Source organism: Physeter macrocephalus, chromosome 10 (genome assembly GCF_002837175.3).
Source record: "Physeter macrocephalus isolate SW-GA chromosome 10, ASM283717v5, whole genome shotgun sequence".
NCBI classification, from domain to species: domain Eukaryota; kingdom Metazoa; phylum Chordata; class Mammalia; order Artiodactyla; family Physeteridae; genus Physeter; species Physeter macrocephalus.
Genome location: NC_041223.1, coordinates 69,957,185 through 69,979,071, shown reverse-complemented (window position 1 = coordinate 69,979,071; position 21,887 = coordinate 69,957,185). Strand labels below are relative to the sequence as shown.

Below are 21,887 nucleotides of genomic sequence, written 5' to 3'. Positions count from 1 at the left end.
GCAAGAGGGAAGAGATATGGGAACATATGTATATGTATAACTGATTCACTTTGTTATAAAGCAGAAACTAACACACCACTGTAAAGCAATTATACTCCAATAAAGATGTTAAAATAAATAAATAAATAAATAAAAATTAAAAATTCGACTGACAAGTAAAACAATAAAATGAGTTTTTCAATAAGAATTTTTTTCAATCACAAAAAACAAAAAAATTTATATTTAATTTTGTTCACTTATTCTCTATCTAAGACAATGATCAAATGACAGTAAGTCCAGGTAAGAGATAAATGGAATTTAACATCTTAACAAAAACTAGATTCAATTTTTTAACTGTCAATTATACACCAATAAAAAAAACTTTTTAAAAAAACTGGATCTGATTCCAAATTTCCTGTTTAATTATTTAAAATACACATTTACTTGCACAAGAAAGAAAAACAGCAATGTTTGATTTTTTTTAAAAAAAGATAAAATATGACTTACCCCATCTAGGAGAGTATTTGATAAATGCATGCAGAGATCTTTACGAAATGGAAATTCCAGATTTGAAACATGAAACACTGAATTATCTCTATCAATCATAAAAACTTCATTTGTGCCATCAATCAACATCATATACCTTAAATGAAACATTAAAAAGATAATATTAACAGTAAAATTCAAGAATAGAGTCGTAAGAAATAACAGTTGAATTGTTTTTCCTTAGACTTACAATAGCTGCCTGGAATAATGTTCACCAGAGTCCCCCCTCCACCATCATTCAGAATTAAGTACGACAAATAACAAATTACTTTTTAAAGACGTTTTTGTTTCCTATAAAAAACACAGGGTATAGAGAAATCAAAGCTTTTTATGGAAACAATGTGATGTTCAAGAGCAACCTTATAACCCATCTTAGGAGAGAATGGTTCTCTAATTTTTATTAGATCTTAAATATCAAAGTTTACAAAACAAGCAAACACAAATATATGTAATTATGGAATTTTATTGGCTCAACAACTATACAAATTAAGGGTTACTCTCTCCACTTTGCAGTAAAAAAAGAAAGTGATTTGCCAATGGCAAGACATCAAAGTATCCAATGTTCCTTCTACCACACAACAGTGAGCAGAACAGCTAACCGCTCTCTTTGAATTAATGTGATGATATAACCAGATACCACCATTTCAGGTACAACTCTCATTCATTACTATAAAATTAAAATATTTTTTAACACAAGCTCATGAGAATTTTTATTAGCCAATCAATATATGGGGGAATTTATATACTTTAAATGTGTCATCCTTCAAATGGCCGAGTTACTATCACTGATTCCCAATTATTTGATCATCAAGAACAGAGCTCTACTGCACACCATATATAAAAATAAAGTCCAGATAAATTCAAGTCAAGGAAATTACAGACCAACAGGCTATACTACCAAACAGATAATAGCAAAATTTGGGATGAAAATGGAGACCATACCCAGGTATCAAACTCTTCAAAGAATGAGAGAAATCTGACAGCAATAAATTAGAAAGTTAAAAGTCATGAGCCTCAAAGGAACAGAAGAATCACTGTGTTGTTTTGTTTGTTGTTAAATGAAACACTGGAAGACTAATAGTCTGGATGTACCACTGAGAATGGAGGAGAATGCGGACCATCTGCCTAATTTCCTACCCATGAGGTAGGTCAGAAAAAAAAAAAAAGCAGCACCTCAAAGGCGGCACTAAATCATCTTAAGGCTGGGGGACAGAAGAAACGTTCAACAAAGAGATGGAAGCAAACGTAGTACATGGCGGCTAATAGAGAGGACAATTTGTTTCCCATAAACAAGTGTTCTAAAAAACAGAGAGACATGGTTCAGGACAGACGAGGAGAAATGGGAGGGCTGATTAAGGTAACAGAAGTGTGTGACAACAGGCTGAAGAGCAGCAAGGCAGACCAAAGGGGCTGACATTTGGGGACTGGATTGGAAGCATGCTGTTACTAGTGTTTTCAAAATAATTAGTCGTAGCAGGCCCCTGGAGAGGAGGTGAAGGACTTGGGCCCTTGCTATGTATTGAAAGAGCTATATCCTTAGGAGATGGGGATTGTGAAGACTCAGGTTGCACTTGGAAAAAGAAAATCAGCCTCAGTCTGGACTGACTGTGCATCTGAGAAAGTCAGACCAACTGCCGGGCCAGCAGGTTGGCAGACAACAGGAATATTTAGTTCCCAAGGCTCTCCTGCACACACTTTCCAAAAGCGACAAATCCTAGTAGATAGGGAGAGTCTAGTCTTCTTGAAGAAGTCAACCTTGCCCTGTGTGGTGTTTCAAAGAGAATTTAAATCAACATAAGAAGAGGGCAAATAAGGACTTCCTTGGCGGTCCCGTGGTTGAGACTCTGCACTTCTACTGCAGGGGACATGGGTTCGATCCCTGGTTGGGGAACTAAGATCCCGCATGCCGCGCTGACTGGCCAAAAAAAAAAAGAATAGGGCAAATAAAAAGCCTTGTAATACCTTCTGCAAAAATGGTACTGAAGACACAATCCATCAAGTTGTTTAAGGACCTAGGTCAGCATTTTGCAAAGCTTATTATTTACTTTTAGGATTTCATGGCAAAATAAATTAGGGAAACACTATATCTTTCTCTGGGAAAGTCTAGATACGTATCAGGAACATTTAAGGCTGTAAGAAAACATGTAAGGAGTAACTTAGTTTTCCTGGGTCTCTCCCATGTACATAGGAGGTATACATGTTATTAAACTTCTTCTCCAGTTTAAAAAAAAAGAAAACATGCGAAAGTCTGTTTATCTTATTTAGCCCATTATTTCCTAAACTTAATCCTGATATCTGTTAATATCCGGCAGAATTAGTAGTCTTTTCTTTTTTTTTTTTTAATTTAATTTAATTTTTTTTTTTTTTTTTTGGCTGCTTTGGGTCTTCGTTGCTGCGCGCAGGCTTTCTCTAGTTGCGGCAAGCAGGGGTTACTCTTCGTTGCAGTGCACAGGCTTCTCATTGCAGTGGCTTCTCTTGTTGTGGACCATGGGCTCTAGGCACGCAGGCTTCCGTATTTGTGGCACACAGGCTCAGTAGTCATGGCTCGCGGGCTCTAGAGTGCAGGCTCAGTAGTTGTGGCACACGGGCTTAGTTGCTCCACTGCATGTGGGATCTTCCCGGACCAGGGCTCAAACCCATGTCCTCTGCATTGGTAGGCGGATTCTTTACCACTGCGCTACCAGGGAAGTCCAGAATTAGTATTCTATATTCACAGCTTGAGAAAAGCTGGCTTATGCTAACAAAATTCAGAGAAAAGAAACAGGACTTCCCTGGTGGCACAGTGGTTAAGAATCCGCTTGCCAATGCAGGGGACACGGGTTCAATCCCTGGTCTGGGAAGATCCCATACACCGCAGAGCAACTAAGCCCCTGCGCCACAACTACTGAGCCTGAGCTCTGGAGCCTGCGAGCCACAACTACTGAGCCCGCACGCCAAAACTACTGAAGCCCACGCACCTAGAGCCCATGCTCCAACAACAAGAGGAGCCACCGCAATGAGAAGCCCGCGCACCTCAATGAAGAGTAGCCCCCACTCACCACAACTAGAGAAAGCCCGCGTGCAGCAATGAAGACCCAACACAGCCAAAAATAAAAATAAAAAATAAAAAAAGAAAGAAAGAAACGGTTTCCCTCTTCTGATCATAAGATGACAACAGAAATTATATTTCCCTTTTCACTGGCTGCCCAGAAGCTCAGAATTAAATATAATGTTCAAATAGAATAAGTATTAAATCCCAGGGTGCTGGTACATTTTGCTTTTTCTGTCATAAATTATTCTCTATTCATTTTTTAACACACTTATTTGAGATATATATATATATATATATATATATATGTGTGTGAATGCATACAAATCTTACTATCAGTTATTTTCCATTATGGTTTATTACAGGATATTGAATTATTGAATATATTGATAGTTCCCTGTGAAAAAATAAAAAAAGAAAGAAAGAAACGGTTTCCCTCTTCTGATCATAAGATGACAACAGAAATTATATTTCCCTTTTCACTGGCTGCCCAGAAGCTCAGAATTAAATATAATGTTCAAATAGAATAAGTATTAAATCCCAGGGTGCTGGTACATTTTGCTTTTTCTGTCATAATTATTCTCTATTCATTTTTTAACACACTTATTTGAGATATATATATATATATATGTGTGTGAATGCATACAAATCTTACTATCAGACTTTTGTTTTTACTTCAAGTGAAATATCAATTGAAAGAAAATACTATGTATACTTATGCATAAACAGATTTAAAAGACCAAGGAAGGAAAGGCATTAGAAGATGGAATTCACTATAAAGGATAGCTCATGGGAAACTCAGCTTGCATATGCAGAGATATCAGAGAAATTATTTAGCAGTTGGTATTCAGGGATTCTTCTGCACATATAAATTGTCAGGCTTTGGAACAGAAGTTTCTGGAATGTGATTTTTGGTTTGAACTCCAGTCATTCCGAATCACATGTACTTTTGTTACATGATACCCATGAAAAATAAGAAGCTATTTCCTGTTAAGGAAGAAAGGTAAGGAATGTGGAAATAACCTCAATTGCAAATTTAATATACAGAATTACCAAATTATTTGTATTATATCCATTCTCATTAAAAGACAAAAGTACAGAAGTTTCACTGAATTAGAAAGCATTGATTCACTTTTTATATTGAAGTATATATACCAAACCATATAAACAACAGAAAAGCCAAATTTATAAACTGATTTTATTTACTTATTTATTTATTTATTTATTTATCACTGCGCTGCGCTGCGCGGCTTGCAGGATCTCAGCTCCCCGACCAGGAATCAAACTCTGGGCCCTCAGCAGTGAAAGCACAGAGTCCTAACCACTGTACCGCCAGGGAATTCCCGTATAAACTGCTTTACTTTAAATACTGGTGTTCGAGCTTGACTAGAAACTATCCTTCGCAGCAGTCACTGAGATGTGAGATAGCTAATCAAGTAAAACCACCAATTATACATTAATACAATTCGGGAAGTACATAATTAAAGAGGAAACTGATTAAAAACAAAATATTGGTAACTAATACCACCTTAGAGTTTTAACTCACATTCCTAATAGCAGTCTGAGGGTAAAATAATCTTTAAACATCTTATAATTTAAATTTGTCACCAATATTCATTAATATGGAAAGAGATCCATAATATATTAAAAGAAGAAAAAGCAAGTTAAAAATCAGAATGTATGACTATGAGGGGTAGGGAGATAAAACTCTGTATGAATAGTAAAATAGACAGGAAAGCCTACACCAGAGAATTGTCATCTCTATGCAGAATTATCAATAATATTTGCTTTCCTCATTATACTTTTTTGTACTTTTAAGAAATTTTAGAAATAAGCACAAATTGCTTTTACAAGCCAGGGGGAAAAATATTAAAGCTACAGAAAAAACAAAAAATAGAAATAAAGTCTAATCAGAGTCTAAGAAATGTTTTTTCCTTTGGCAATAAAATAAGATGGGATGTTAAACCTCGATGGTCATATGACACAGCAGCTTCAAAATTAGCAGGTATTTCTCCTCTCCTATTATAAAGCATTCATAGTGGGTAATAAAAACAGAAAAGTTGATCATTTAAATTGATTCATTTCACCACCATCTCTTGTACCAATTCCTATCAAACTCACTATGGTTTTTTGTTTTAAATAATTAACCCGTTAATTTTTTTAAATATTTACTAAAGGGCCAACGAGTTATCAGGCACAGATGCTAGAACTATAACAATGAACAGCACAGGTTCTTCATGTAACTTCATATAATTTGTACCCTTAGCAAGGAAACAAGACATTAAACAAATAATCCCAAACATAATAAGTACTGACAAGGTGAAGTACTAGGCACTACAGGAGCATACAAAAGGCAGAACCTGTCAGAGTTCAGATATCAGGAAAGGCATCCCAGAGGGATTCTCATGTAGCTGATAACAGCAGGTTATGATCACTTAGTCAGCAATGGCTATGCACAGGGCAGTGTTCAAAGCCCTTTATATTAACTCAATTAAGCCTTACAACAATCTTACCATGTAGGGAAAATTACTGTTCCCATTTTCCAGATGAGGAAACTGAAACCACAGTAAGTAACCTGCCCAAGGCCATAAAGCTGGCAAAACAGCAAAGGTGTTATTAAAACCTAGACAATAATCTATCTGGACAACCTCTACAGTATCCTGCCTCCACCTGCATTGTGCAGAAGTTAACCCAGCAACTTCTGTGGGGGGTGGAGGGAAAAGGGAAGGGGAGATGGGGTGTGTGGTGAGAACCAGTGCTTGGTACAGTCTACCAGTTGCAACATCCTTGAGACAAAAACAGAAGGTGCAAGTTTTGGCAACAAAAAATTCAGAATACAGAAGCATAGGGAGAAAGAGGGAAATGGCATGGCTTGAGTCTAGAGAAGTAGTCAAGGACTTAGTGATTCATGAAAACTCTTTTTCACTTTATTCTAGAAAGTGGAAAACCCCTTGTAGGAGACAAACAGAAACCATAATGGGTAATTCCAACCCAAGATATGTAATACAGGAAACTGGTTACAAAGATATTGGAAAGCTGAAAAGGTTAACAAGGGAAGATAAAGATAACTAGAGATGAGTAACTGCAGGAAGCACTACCACCTAAATGGCTGCGGGAACAAAATGGAAGAGGCGTGTTATCAGAGGCCAGGAGCTTGAAGGATTGGCATTGCGAGGGCCTGGAAGGGTGGGGTGGGGGAGGTCCACGGAGCGCAGGGCTCAAACCTCTACGGAGGTGGCACCAAATGGCTAAGACCTGGACCTCTAAGGAGAGGAGCACAGCACCTCAAGTTTCAATCTCTACAGAGGAAGCACAGAAGGGAGGATGCTCAAACAGCCTAGAGGGTGAGGAAATAAATGCAAGCGGCACTCATTTGCCTATGATGCACCCTCCAGAAGCTGGCACCTCTGAGAGGGAGCAGTGCGGCTGGTGCTGGGAGTGCCAAAAGAAGCTGGAACAAGTAAGAGTTGTCACTGGCGGCTGGAGGGGTAAAGAAAGTAGAAACAAGAGAAGTCGCTTCTCTCACCTTCCAAATTCCTACGTGCTCCCCATGGTAAAACCCAACAAGAGGCAAGCTGGCAAGGGAGTCGGAGAAATGCAGTTGGCGGAGTCCCTCATCACAGTTTAAGAGGGTGGAACGGGAGCTGAGAAAGAGCAGGTAGAGAAACAGCAGACCACTGAAGGGCTTTTAGCAAACTAACAGCACAATCTGACCCGCACTTTTCAAAGTTCACCTCCGCATAATGTACACTCCTATAGGATAGGAACCGATCTGTAGACCAGAGAAATTATGAGGCTTTTATGGTACTCCAAGTGGGACTACAGTGGCAATAATAACTTAGAGGTAAGCGGATAAATTCAAAACATGTAAGAGGCAGACTGACGGGATAGTGTGCTCTTGACTGGCTATGGGGCTGACGGGCAGAAGTCGTCGAGGAGGACTCCCAAGCTCCTGGCAGGAGGAATGAGTGCACTTTATGTGCTGAGCCGTGGAGCACTGGAGGAGGAAGCAGTCACTGGTCAGTTTTGTTGGGGAGAAGTGACAGACAGGATACGGACATGGATCTTTTCATTTTTACATTGGAAACAAAAGGCCCAGATTTTCTCTATCCCTGTCTCTAGCAGGTTGGAAGTAGGGTCTACGTCAGACAACCAAATGCTCCCTTCCCAGAACTTTCAACTTGAGAGACAGTGAGGCACAGGAATAGATTAAAAATGATTCGGAGCGACAGCAGAGGCACCATCACCAAGTGCCAGTGGTGGCTTCCTAGTCCAAGTGTTCCTGTGCCTGACCTTGGCTCTGGTCCTTGCTGCCTGGCTTCCCTTGATTCCTATCCATTTTCTGAGACTGGTTCTCCTGAGAGCCAGCCTTTCAATATATTCCTTTGTTTACATTAGCCAAAGTTGCTTTCCACTGTTTACAGTCGCTGCAGTGCTAATGGATATGCTGTTTGGTTGTTGGTTTTTTTTTCCCCATTTTGCCCACTATATACTGCTGAATTCAAGTAAGTTATATGTGCCCGTGACAGAACCACACTGTAATGTGTCCCCCAACCTATCCTCAACACCATTGGTTATGTGATACCAACTCTTTACACAATAACTTCATGTCAAGAGATATGCCACCTATTTCCTGTCCTTCAACAGAGATAAGTGTACAATGTTAAGCCCAGAGTCTACCTTCCCTTTGTATCTTTTCTCTCATAAGAATTCACTGCCAAACCTCTACTGTTTCTATACCAGCTACATTTCCTCTCATTTCTATTCCCAGTAGAACTGGTACACAGCCTCTGAAACCTAATTCTCAAGATTGTAGAGAAATACAGTTATATTAAAATCTCTTGCAAAGAAATTCACAATTTAGAGCCACTTCCCCAGATATAATCATAAACCTTCCTGACATAAGAGCAGTTGGTTAGACTCTGGCCCTGACCCACCAACACCTGTCAGACCTTATTCCAGAAACGACGCAAGAACTGCTGACTTGCTGAACCCCAGCTTTCTTCCTTCCCCATGGCAGTTTAGGCACACTTTGCCTTTTTCTCTCACTAGCTCACCGCTCAGTAAACTTGATCTCTGGTAATCTCTTTTGCAAAGTATATCCACATCCTCTTTAACCCATTTTTCCCCCATTTCTTTCAACTCTTAAACAAAAGAGAAATATATGTTATGTATATTTTACCACAATTTTTAAAAATGAAAAACCATTTTCCTCCTTCTCACCTTGTTCACTTAGTTCCATTAATGAGCTTAAGAGAGCTCTAATAGAGGCTAGTGACACACCTGTATCAAGCAAAATTAAAAGTCGTGAGTTTTTGATCCACCTAGACAAAATAATCAGTGTCACAAAGTCCCTCACAGTCTCCATCATGCTCTCAATCTAGCTCCTCCTCATCTTATAAAAATCAAATTCGTTTTCCCCAGCAGAGTTTTTATAAACTTCTTTATTTGCTGCAATATAGTTTGTTTGGTTACCTGTGTTGAAACAGTACATATTGTCCCTTTTCACAGCAGACAAACACAGTAAATGATTTAGCTACCTTAGGAATTAAGCAAGCTTTATAGGCTAGGTTGGGAACCTAACCACCATTTAGACTACAATTCTATGGAAACACAACCTAAAGTCTACCAACATAAATGAAGGAATCTCAGAAAAAGACTTCAGATAACTTGAAACATCACTGCTTCCACTGCTTCCACAAAAAGACCAATATTTGATGATAAAACAATGCAATCCCTACACACAGCTTTACTTTCAAACATAATGCTATAATCTATTTATCTGACACAAATAACATTTCAACCTTTGAAAACAAAAACTATTTGAAGTACAGCTTTACCTTATTTTATCTTCCCAGAAACTCAAAGAACTCATATTAAGGTCATTCTTATTTTCACATTAACAAATTAAAGAGAACATACAAACAGTAACACTACCGCCACCTAACCTTTTTTAAATTTTTTATTTCTGCTATTAACAATCACTGAAATGAAGACACAGTCCTAACATATTCTTCACATAACTGTGAAGACACAGTTCTCTTCATCAAAAACTATCAAAATTTTCATTCAACATTATAAAAGATTCCAACCTAACAGGTATTTTTATCTTGATTTACTGATTCTATAAGCAACAGCAGACTTCTTCAAAAGGATTAGCTCCTTTCTAATCTTCATATCACATCAATTTAAAGTTATAAAACAGATGTGATTAAAGTTTTATAGTCTTAAATTCACTTTAAGCCCACAGCTTCATTCTATTATGTGATCACTTATATACATACAACAGTAATTAAACAGACAACGTTTATTATTTAATTTTAAACTGCAAAGCCCATTCACCTCCCCACAAATTTAATTATCAAACTTGTCTAACCAGCCTCTGATCTTAGAATGTTAATTGTATATTAAATGGCAGGTCAAATGCATGCCACTGAACATTTGAACAGTTTGCCAACATTTAAATGTCTCCTACTTAAGCATAGTCATCTTTATTTTATATGTTGCTTATACAGCAAATTTTCCACTACGTTATGTTCATCTGAGTTTTGTTTAAGCTTGGTACTTGGTAAACTTTGTCTATGGAAAAATCATCAGTCAAAAGACTTCTATTTCAACTTGGGTAATTCATCGCAAATTAATCTTGAAGACCTATGGGTATCTACCATTAAAAAAAAAAAAATCCCAAATCCTCCAAGCCTTCTCATTAAAATATCATGTATGCCTATCTCTATTAACAGTAAAAATTTTTTAAGCATAGATGTTTCTGTTTCAAGAAACCCCCTTCAACCAGCAAGATTCAGTCTGTGCAAGCTTAAAACTCAACGCTCTAAAAGAATCTGGCAGGTGTAGGGCCCAATATCAGCTTCTAGAGTCCTCCCTCCCATTCCACAGAATTAATGATACGTAATCCAAATAATCAAGTATATAATAAGATTTAGAGTAAATTTCTTCCAAACCACTCAACAGTTTAAAAATTTAATTTTCTTACTTTGTTTTCATGAAGTATGAATGGTACCCATGCTATCATTATGGGCTTTGGGAAGAAAATTCCAGTTCCAGAGCCTGTAACACCAGATTCAATCAGTGCCTGCCATCTAGACCACTAAAAAATAGGCAGGCATCTGTAACCAAAAATCTCATCAAATATTATAAAATGATTCTAACTGTCCAACTCCTAAGTATATGCTTTTTTTTTTTAATAAATTTATTTATTTATTTTTTGGCTGGGTTGGGTCTTCTTTGCTGCATGCAGGCTTTCTCTAGCTGCGTTGAGCAGGGACTACTCTTCATCACAGTGCATGGGCTGCTCATTGAGGTGACCTCTCTTTGTTGCAGAGCACAGGCTCTAGGCGCAAGGGCTTCAGTAGTTGTGGCACGCAGGGTTAGTTGCTCCGTGGCATGTGGGATCTTCTCAGACCAGGACTTGAACCCGTGTCCCCTGCATTGGCAGGCAGATTCTTAACCACTGCACCACCAGGGAAGTCCCTAGGTATATGCTTTAACTTCAGAAGTGCAACTGTCTTATCCCTTTCTCATTTTGCCATCCTCCACTGCTCAGAAATATGTACATGCCTACTGCTAAGCCTATGTATGTGTAAAACTATACCTTGTCCTAAAATACATTATCTTCAAACTCTTACTCAAAACTCCCTTTCATGAAATCTCTTATACTCTAAATAACAGGTCCTATTCAAATCACTCTATCACTCCAAGTTTTCTAAAAATTATAAATCTAATATGTACAAAAACGAATTGCCTCTGGTAGAAGAGAAGCATACGGGGAGCAAGCGGGAGCCTTAAAGTCCACTTCAAGGAATTTCAACTTTACTCTTAATTGAGCTGAATTACAGCTAAAATGCAACACATTTTAAAAGATAAAATAATATACTATATGTTGTTTGTTAGTGAACATTAGTTATAGAGGTATTTTATTACATACCATTTATATATTAATATATAGTTAATAGGGGGGAAGATAGCTATAGGCAAAACAGAAGGCACCAACATAGAAAGATATGTGGGAGTCCACTATGGAGGTTAAGACATTCATCCCAGACAGGCTCTTCCTAGATGTGTGACTTTGCACAAATTGCTTGACTACTCTAAGATGCAGTTTCCTCATCCAAAGTCTCCACCTCCTAAGCTGGTTGCAAGAATTAAACGAGTTAGTACCCCCAGGTTCAAAGCAGCATTATCCACAACAGCAACAGTGTAGAAGCAACCCAAGTGCCCACTGACACACAAATGGATAAGTAAAATGTGGTATATATATTAAATGTAATATTATTCAGCCCTAAAAAAGGAGGGAAATTCTGAAGTATGCTACAATACAAATGAACCTTGAGGACATTATGCTAAGTGAAATAAGCCAGTTACAAAAAGACAACTACTGTATGATTCTACCTATACGAGGTACTTAGAGTAGTGAGAAATCAGAGAGACCAAAAATAGAATGGATGGTTACCAGGGGCTGGGAGAACTGAAAAATGGGGAATTATCATTTAAAGGGTATAGAGTTTTAGTTTTGCAAGATGAAAAGAGTTCTGGACTTGAATGGCAGTGATGTTTGCACACATTATGAATGTATTTAAAACCACTGAACTATATACTTAAAAATAGTTAAGATGGGGGCTTCCCTGGTGGTGCAGTGGTTGAGAGTCCGCCTGCCGATGCAGGGGACAAGGGTTTGAGCCCTGGTCTGGGAAGACCCCACATGCTGCTGAGTGGCTGAGCCCGTGAGCCACAACTACTGAGCCTGTGCATCTGGAGCCTGTGCTCCGCAACGGGAGAGGCCGCGGCAGTGAGAGGCCCGCGCACCGCGATGAAGAGTGGCCCCCGCTCGCCGCAACTGGAGAGGGCCCTCGCACAGCAGCGAAGACCCAACACAGCCAAAAATAAATAAATAAATTTATTTATTTTTTTTAAAAAGCTAACTAGGCTGCACATAGGATTTTAAAAAATATAGTTAAGATGGTAAATTTTATGTTATGGGTATTTTACCACCATAAAAAAAATGAAAAAGAATTAAATGAATTAATATATGAAGAATACAGAACAGTACCTGGCACATAGTAATAAAATATAAGCTATTGTTATTATACTATGTCCAGGGCACATAGTAAATACTTAATTAAGGCTGGATATTATTGTTATTAATACTACGACTACTACTTTACACAATCCAAAAAAGAGTCAAGGTCATTAATAAACAAAGTCTGGATAAGATAGAAAGGATTCATTTCCTGTAGGCAGGGAAGAAGAGGACATCTCTTCTGAACAGAGAGGAAAAAGAGATGACTGAACCAAAAATTTTGAAGTGCAGAAAAGTAAACCATAGGTAATTCCCTGTGAAGGTTACCCACAGCCCACAAACTCAAGCTTATGTGCATCTTTACACAAAGGCAGGCAAGAACTACAGTAAGTAGTTCCTTATTTCTTTTTTCTATGAAGAGCTGTAACCCAAGACAATTTTGTAAAATCAGAAGCTGCACTACCTGAGTGAGCAATAACTCAAAGAGCTCAAATCAAAGAACCTGAATCAGGCGGATCTCTCAATCTGTCTAGGAAACTGTTTCCTAAACACTAAAATGATAAAAACAAACCTGAGCCTAAAATATTCCAATGTACTGAAACAGCTTCTTAAGATTTACTAACAATAATAGTGTATATAAATAAATACACAATTACTCCAAAAGGTATTGTACATAATGGAAAATTACCATGTTTCTGTCCCACAATCTAGTTCATTATATAAAAATTAGTAAAAGGATAATTTAAATAAAATTATAATTAAGGGAATTCCCTGGCAGTTCAGTGGTTAGGACTCCTCACTTTCACTGCTGAGGGCGCAGGTTCATTCCCTGGCAGGGAACTAAGATTCCACAAGCCGCACAGTACGGCCAAATTTAAAGTGTGTGTGTGTGTGTGTGTGTGTGTGTGTGTGTGTGTGTGTGTGTAATATATTAAATCTACATGCGTTCATATTTCCCTTAGCAGCTTAAAAGAAACATAAGAATTATCATAACAGTAAGAGTAGCTGATCAAGTCCCTTTCTATGTACAAGTTTATAAGATCAACTAATTAACAGAGTTTAGGGAAATGCAAGAAGTAGAATATAAAAGCATACCTTTCAACTAGTGAAAAGAACTGTCAAATCAGGACTGAATTATTTGCTACCAGCAATATGCATCTTGCTAAGTGCCACTTCTGTGGGCTAGAGTATGTTCCCTCCTCCTTTCCACCAATCTACAAAGAATTAGAGAATTACGGACTCTTAAAGGGCTGGAAGGGTTCTTACGATGTAGTGCCACTTCACCCAAGTAGTGTGTACACACACAGGCGCACACACACACATATATCCCACCTCCAGCCCTACGACAATCCCAAACAGCACTTAAGGCACAAGAAAAACCAGGCTAGATTCAAATGCAAGTGAGAACAAAAAGTATTCATACAGGCACTACCAAAGACACAAAACTATCTGATTATATTACCTGCACCAGTTCATAACTGTCTGAAAATAAAGTACAGGTTAATAGTCAACTTACATAAATAAAAACATAACGATTTACCCTTCTACAGCAAGATGCTTCTACCTCAAAGACTCGGTTTGAATACAACATAGAAATTTTTTAATATCTTCTAAGTTCATTTAAATGTTTTTCTTAATGGTCACCTAAAGTCCAAAATCCAAGAACTCTAAAACGATAACTGAATACAGACACAGTTGGATAAATCAATCGCTTCAAATCCTCAAAAGTGATAAGGTTAGCAAGAGAAAAATCTTAAGATACATCTTAAAGATTCAAACTGAATAACTAGCTAAATGAGTTCCATCTAATTAGGGGGACAGGAGGATTTCTCTTGGTTTGTAACTATTTCCTTATGTTCAGAAATATGGCTTTTCGTCACATTAAAAAATACAAGGGACTACCCTGGCGGTCTACCCTGGTTAACACTCCGCGCTTCCACTGCAGGGGGTGCGGACTCGATCCCTGGTCGGGAACTAAGATCCCACATGCCAAGTGCTGTGGCCAAAAAAAAAAAAAAAAAATTCAAGCCTACAACTGCTATTTAGGTATAGGCCATTGAACAAACATGGTCTCTCTGGTATCCTCATCCTGAGAAACCGGAATAGATTCTTGCTACTTAAAGTGTGGTCCTTGGACCAGTAGCACTGGCATCACCTGGGAACTTGTTAAAAATGCAGAATCTTGGGCCCCATCCCAGACTCACTGAATCAGACTTACATTTTAACAAGATCCCCAGGCGATTCATATGCACATTAAATTGAAAAGCAGTGGATTAAATAACCTCTAACCATCCTTAATACTCAAATTGCAAAGGAAAAGAGAAAAGCCAAACAACAGAAGCCAAAATAAGCAAAAATAAATTAAAATTTTTAGAAACATATGAAAAAAGAGAGCTTCCACTAAAATGCCTGTTCACAAGTTATAGTCAGTAGATTTTCCCTCTCTTCTTAGTTACAGAAATATTGTTTTGATACTGATTAGAGTAAAAGGAACAGAGGATTAAAAAGAGAAGAGAAAGAAGACTAAGCAAGATCACAAGTTAGTTCCAATCCCAGTCTTGTAGTTTTCACATTTTACATTTTGCAACTTTTGAAACTCACTGTTGCCTACACTAGCTGAATGAATGCCAATATAACCTACTTTCAATAAAAGCTTTCACAAAGGTCCCCAAAAAGGTTCACTTAATCGTCCTTGAGCATAACTGAAAATGAGAAAAAAAGTGTTTCTATAGAGGCTTCCCTGGTGGCGCAGTGGTTAAGAATCCTCCTGCCAATGTAGGGAACACGGGGTCGAGCCCTGGTCTGGGAAGATCCCACATGCCGCGGAGCAACTAAGCCCGTGTGCCACAACTACTGAGCCTGCACTCTAGAGCCTGTGTGCCACAACTACTGAGCCCATGTGCCACAACTACTGAAGCCCTTGAGCCTAGAGCCCACGCTCAGCAATAAGAGAAGCCGCCGCAATGAGAAGCCCGCGCACTGCAATGAAGAGTAGCCCCCGCTCGCCACAACTAAAAAGAAAGCCTGCGCTCAGCAACAAAGAACCAACGCAGCCAAAAATTAATTAATTAATTAATTCTTAAACAACAACAACAACAAAAAACACCCCTTTAAAAAAAAAAAGTGTTGCTATAGGGGCTTCCTGTGCCTCCTGTCAGGAAACCCCCTTGAGTCGTCTCGGTTGGCTGGCTCTCTGTGACATTACCGCTTTCTTCCTCCAGTCACAGAAGTAGGCTGACTGCTTCCCCTTCCGCGGCAACTATTCCTCAAGTGTTCACTTCCCTGCCTTCTGTATCGCTATGAAAAACACTCTCTTGCCAACTCTGTATTCCAAAAAACAGTTCTTCTAAGTACCTCAAAGGCCACTGGGCTAACCTACTGATGCAGCAGTCCCAAGCGGCCTTCAACTTCAAGATGATTGAGGTAAAGGATCTCCCACCTTACAACTTCCTAACAACAACTCAAGAAGTAGGAATTGGTTTAACAGTCAAATTTTAAATCAAAAACTCATGGCTCAGAAATCCTTAAAACTCTTGACATGTTTAAAAATATATACTAACAGCTTCACCAGCCACCAGTACAATAACTGTCTTCCTTTAGTCTAAGCACCTTACTGCCCAGTGGCTAGAACATAACAAAGGTTCTGGATTTACAGCAATTATTAGGTCAGTCTAGCTCAGACGGGCTGTTTCCGCTTCATGACCTCGTGCTGCTCCTCTTGCCCATGTTACTCACTCTCCACTAGTCATCTTCCTCCTAAGAATGCCTACGTTCCAGAGTCTATGTCACATCATTTATAGGAAATTATATTTCATATTGTTCTCTCATGTATTCCCATTTTAATATCGCAATTAGATCTTCACCCATTTAAGGGCATGAACCATGTCTTAAATTTTCTTTTTTTAAACAGGTTCAAATTTTAAAAATAGAACTTTACCATGACTATGGAATTTCTCTTTAGAAAGTTAGAGTTTGGTTTATTTTAATGAATCTATTAATTTGGTAGAAGGTTTAACTATCAACAACACTTACCAAGCACTTCCTACATGTTAAGCATTATTCTAAGTGCTTTAGATGAAATTACTTAATCCCGTAACATCTAGGAGGTAGTTATTATTGTTATCCCTATTTTTCAGGTGGGCAGGTTGGGAGTTACAGGGGTTATATAACTTTCCTAAGGTCACATGACTAGTAACTATGGGAACTTCAGGATTTGAACCCAGGTAGTCTAGTTTCAATACCCAAGCTCTTAACCACTACACTATACTGCCTCTCAAAAACAGACCTGTTTTATAAACTAATATACATAAGTATTTTTGTTTTTTAGAATTTTATTACATTATTACCTTTATATGTCCATGATTCTACTGACTAAGCAGAATACCTAACATAGGCTCACAATCCCTCTTACCTGTAAACTTTGGAGTTAGATACACTTCCAAAGTAAAAAAAAAAAAAAAAATTAGACAATCTTAAAATATACTAAAAATAAAATAAAATAGGTACAAACTAATTTTCCTCTCAAAACTTTATTGCTATTGAAATTGACTGCAAAAGAAAAAGAAAAAAAGAAATTGACCATATACTAAGATATTTAATTTGGTGGCTCCAAGTACATCGTCAGAACAGCTACCATTTAAAACTTGTCAAAAATTAGAAATTTTATAAAACAAGCAACATCTTTTATGTGTATCTTAATTCTACTATATAACAATGAATCTTTTTCTTAGTTATTTTACTGAAAGGGAAAGACCTAATCTACAAGAAACTTGAAATAATTTTACGTTTAACACAGATATTATACTTTACCATACATATTTCACTATAAAAATCCCATTATTTATTTTAAATGTATAAATAGACTAATAGCACCACTAGGTTACTTTTAAGAAAGATAATTAAAAACACATGTAGAAGATGCATAACACGAAGATGCTTGATTTTATTTAATATTGCTTTATGCACATAGGGAAATATAAGTACATAAAATTATATCTAAGTGCACCAAATGTTTTAAATGACTTAATTTCCCAATTTATTAGTACGAAATGCTTAATGAATCACACTATTAGAAATTAACTGGTTTCCACTGGTCTTTGTTCATGTTCACATAAAATTACTGGGGGGTTTCCCTGGTGGCGCAGTGGTTGAGAATCCGCCTGCCGACGCAGGGGACACGGGTTCGTGCCCCGGTCTGGGAAGATCCCACATGCCGCGGAGCGGCTGGGCCCGTGAGCCATGGCCGCTGAGCCTGCGCGTCCGGAGCCTGTGCTCCGCAACGGGAGAGGCCACAACTGTGAGAGGCCCGCATACCACAAAAAAAAAAAAAAAAAAAAAAATTACTGGTAAAAGTCTAAATGCAACAATGTCAACAGCTAAATACTAAATACAGTACCTAACCGCTGAGATTACAAAATTAAATATAATATGGACTCGTCGTATTAAGGCATCTACCAAGGCCAGATCACAGAGTCAATTCAATGTGTAGTTGCTTAAAGTTTACAATTTAAGGAGCAATTTTATTTGTTCTCGTTATATATTGTATTCTGTGCCTCTAGCTACATTTACATTTTATCAGGCTAATATAACACTTAAAAGGCTTTAAAAGCCATTTTAAATAATTCATGGAGAGACAATTTAGTTCTCTGCCCAGGTAAAAATATTTTAAAAATTAAATTTTCTAAAGTCTAAGGTGTTACGAAAATAAAATTTGTCCAGAAAGGCTCACCTGCCCGCAAAAACAGCAGCAACAGCAGAGCTGGGCTGAACGCCAGGAACATACTGTTCTAAGATGGGCTGCATATGAAATCTTCAAACAAGATCTCACAATTTAAAAAAGAGCTGTCAGAATTACTCATTTTCAATTTCTTTACCTAGCTCACAGATACTAATGCCTTTTGGGAATCAGATTACATGCAAACACTGAATATAGTTCCTAAAGAAAGTAAAGATACTATATGATGTATAATTTTAAAAAACCAAAGCATATGGTTATAGAAATTTCTTTCCAAAAATATAATTGGAGCATATATATCAAAACTGCTATTCTTCATATATCGTGTACGAGTCCAACGACTGTTCTACCCTTATGAACAAAATTTCACTATCTAAAACAGAAGAGTTACATTCCAACACAAAGTTTTTCTATAGACTCCTTTGCTCCCAACATGAACAACTGAGAGCAAAACCCATATGAGATAAAAGAGAATCTTCAAATCATTCTTTCATTTTCTGAGATTCCAACATAAGAACATCAGTTTCCTGAAGCAAACAGAACACTTTCAGAGACTTTAACTGTTGTATACATGATCCCACTAATCCTCACTAAATTCTTAATAATCCCAAATTAGTATTTTGGGATGTATTAGATGTACAATGCATTGGGTAAGAGAATTCTACTGCATCACAAAAGTAGCCTGAATTAAAGCTGGTCCTCTGCTGCCATCTAGTGCAGTCATAAAGTGCCAAAACTAAACCAAAAGTGACTGGAAAAAAACTTTTCGGTGATGAATCTGTTTAATAAATCATTAAAAATACTAGTTCAAAACATGGTCCTTAAATATCACTGCAGAAAACGCTACAAAAATATTTAATATTTACTTTAAAATATGTGAGTGTATTCCCACAAATGCATTCTAGAGCATACAGAATAGAGCAATAAGTGGTTATAATGAACTATCAGGTAATAATTACTCATATGAAAAAAGTTACCTAGAATATTATCACAGTACTGTTTGTTTTAAAAGCAAAAATTTCAAAACAATTTAAATTTTCAACCACACAGGATTTCTCAAATAAATTATGGTGCATTCATACAATGGAATATAATGATCCAGTATGGCTCCTTTTCCTCCCAAGACACTATCAAAATGATAACAAAGTTAGATTTTTTTTTTTTAAGTATAAAGCCATCTGGTGGTTTTCAAAATATGTCCACAAGTCCTCAAACTCTTTGATACTCTTCCTTTTAAGAGGTGGAGCTAAATTTCTCTCCCCTTGAGTGTGGGCTGAATTTGTATCTCACTCCCAACAAACAATATGGCAGAAGTGATTGTAAATAACTTTTGAGATTAGCTTAGATTATAAAAAGACTACTACTTCCATCCTGGATATCTTGAAATATCTTGGATCACTTGCTCTGGGGGAAGCTGGCTGCCATGTAGTAAGGACATTCAGGCAGCTGTGTAGAACCACATGGACCCCCAGAGTTACTATGAAGATTGCTTTAAGCTGAAGACGTTTGAGATTCAAGAGATGCAGAAAGAAGCGTTCCCAGAGCTTCCCTTATTTGACTAAAAGCAGAAACTTCTGGGAATGAGGCCACCATAAATCACCTCTTTGGAGCAGCTTCACTCCCAGGAAGGAGACTGAGAGTGAAACTATCTTAAAATCCCTCTCTGGGGAAATTTTACAGCCATGAAGAAGATGGAAAAGATCAATCAGATCAATCACACCAGCATAACAAAGATTATCATAAACTTTCTTCTTTCCTGTTGTTATCCTAAACACAGGTTCTCCTAAAGAAACCCATTTGTTCTTCCCACAGAAGACTTTTGTCTCCATTCCCTTTCCCCTATTAAGTTAGGTGTGTGTGTTTGTGTGTGTGTGTGTGTGTGTGTATGTGTATGTGTATATATATATACACACCTAACTTTAGTCATTTAACACATCACTTCTTTTGTGTACTCCCACAGGCATATGAATAAACTTTTTTCCTCTTCTTTCCTCAGTTTAATCTGCAAACTCCCAAACACTAAACAGAGTGGGTACAAGTTTTTCCTCCCCACCCAGCCCTGCAAGGCAAGGAATGGAGGCCTCAGGCCAAAAATCAGCAAAGATCTGAGGCCTGCCATCAACCACAGGAGTAAGCCTGGAAGTGGAGCCTCGAGGTGACAGCAGCCCTGGCCGACAGCATGACAGCAACCTCATGAGAGACACTGAGCCAGAACGACCCAACTAAACTGTTCCCCAGAACCATGAGATCATAAATGTTTGTTGTTTTATGCTGCTAAATTTGGGGGGTAATCTTGAGGTAATTTGTTAGGTAGGAATAGATAACTACTACAACACACAACAATGAAGATAATGAAGGAAAGGAGGGAAGACCATCACCGGATGAACTATTGCAATAAATTTCTGCTGGACAAGAAATCGATGGAGAAGTGCTGAGAAGCATTGCACAAAAGTAGCAACATCCACAAGTGCAGCTGCCTATTTTGCAAAATCCCAAAGAAGATCCAGACCCAGAAACATCAACTAACGAGAGTGACAATAGGGACTGAAAAAGAGAAATTGGTTATTTTTAACTAATGTAAAACAATTCAATCCTCACAACTCACAGACAAGACATACAGGTTAACCAACTCCTAAGCAATCAATCAATAAAATTGGAGGGCCCTTCTCTTAAGAAACTGAACCAAACCCTGAGGTAAAGCAAATACATGGGTAATGGTGCCCGGAAGTAAAGACCTCTCCAGGTAGCAGGAATGAAGGTCCTCCAGCACAAATGCTTATCATAAAGCAAAGGTCTCAAGCTGACAAACCCAGCCCACATTCACAGAATTTCTTCCAAGCAGTTTTTCTGCCTCATTTTTAAATGCAAACAGCCAACCAAGGATCATTGTACATTTAAGGAAAACCAGAAACATGAAGAAGAAAGATGATTCAAGAAAGAGAAGGTAACTCTATACCCTCCAGATAGTATTCTCATAAGAGATTCAAAACTCTATCATGTCCATAAATTAAGAACAGGTTGGCATAAAAAGGTATAAGCAGAGACTAAAAATGCATGGGTACTCTTGAAATTTAAAAGCATAATTACTGAAATTAGTAATTTATTAGAAATATAGAAAGAAAATGAGAAAATCTCCCAGAAAGCTAAAAAGGAGACCAGGAGATGAAAAGTATGACAGAAAAGATAAGAGAAGAAAAAGAATCTAAGAATCCAGGTGGTGTAACAACCAACAGTAGGTCTACAAGGAGAAAAGAGAAAAAAAAAAAAAGAGAGAGAGAGAGAGAGGAAATAAAATATCAGAGATAACATAAAATTACCCTGAATGGAAGAACCTAGGTTTTCAGATTCAGAGATCACCAAGTACCAATGAATGGGAAGGTTTGGGGGCGGCGGCGACCCACATAATTAGACATCACTGGGAAACTTTAGGACAAGAATAAAGAGAAAATTCTAAAAGTTTCCAGGGGGGCTTCCCTGGTGGCGCAGTAGTTGCGCGTCCGCCTGCCGATGCAGGGGAACCGGGTTCGCGCCCCGGTCTGGGAGGATCCCACATGCCGCGGAGCGGC

The 21,887-nt window shown here is 37.9% G+C and overlaps 1 protein-coding gene across 4 annotated transcripts in view; it reads right to left on the bottom strand.

The window, feature by feature from the left end:
- RNGTT (RNA guanylyltransferase and 5'-phosphatase) overlaps positions 1-21,887 on the bottom strand; it is a 285,456-nt gene that overhangs the window by 211,144 nt on the left and 52,425 nt on the right. For all 4 annotated transcript variants that reach the window (XM_028494651.1, XM_028494653.2, XM_024116822.2 and 1 more), the window contains exon 9: positions 487-622. In XM_028494651.1, coding sequence (XP_028350452.1) covers positions 487-622 — 136 coding nt within the window. The remainder of the gene's footprint in view (positions 1-486; positions 623-21,887) is intronic.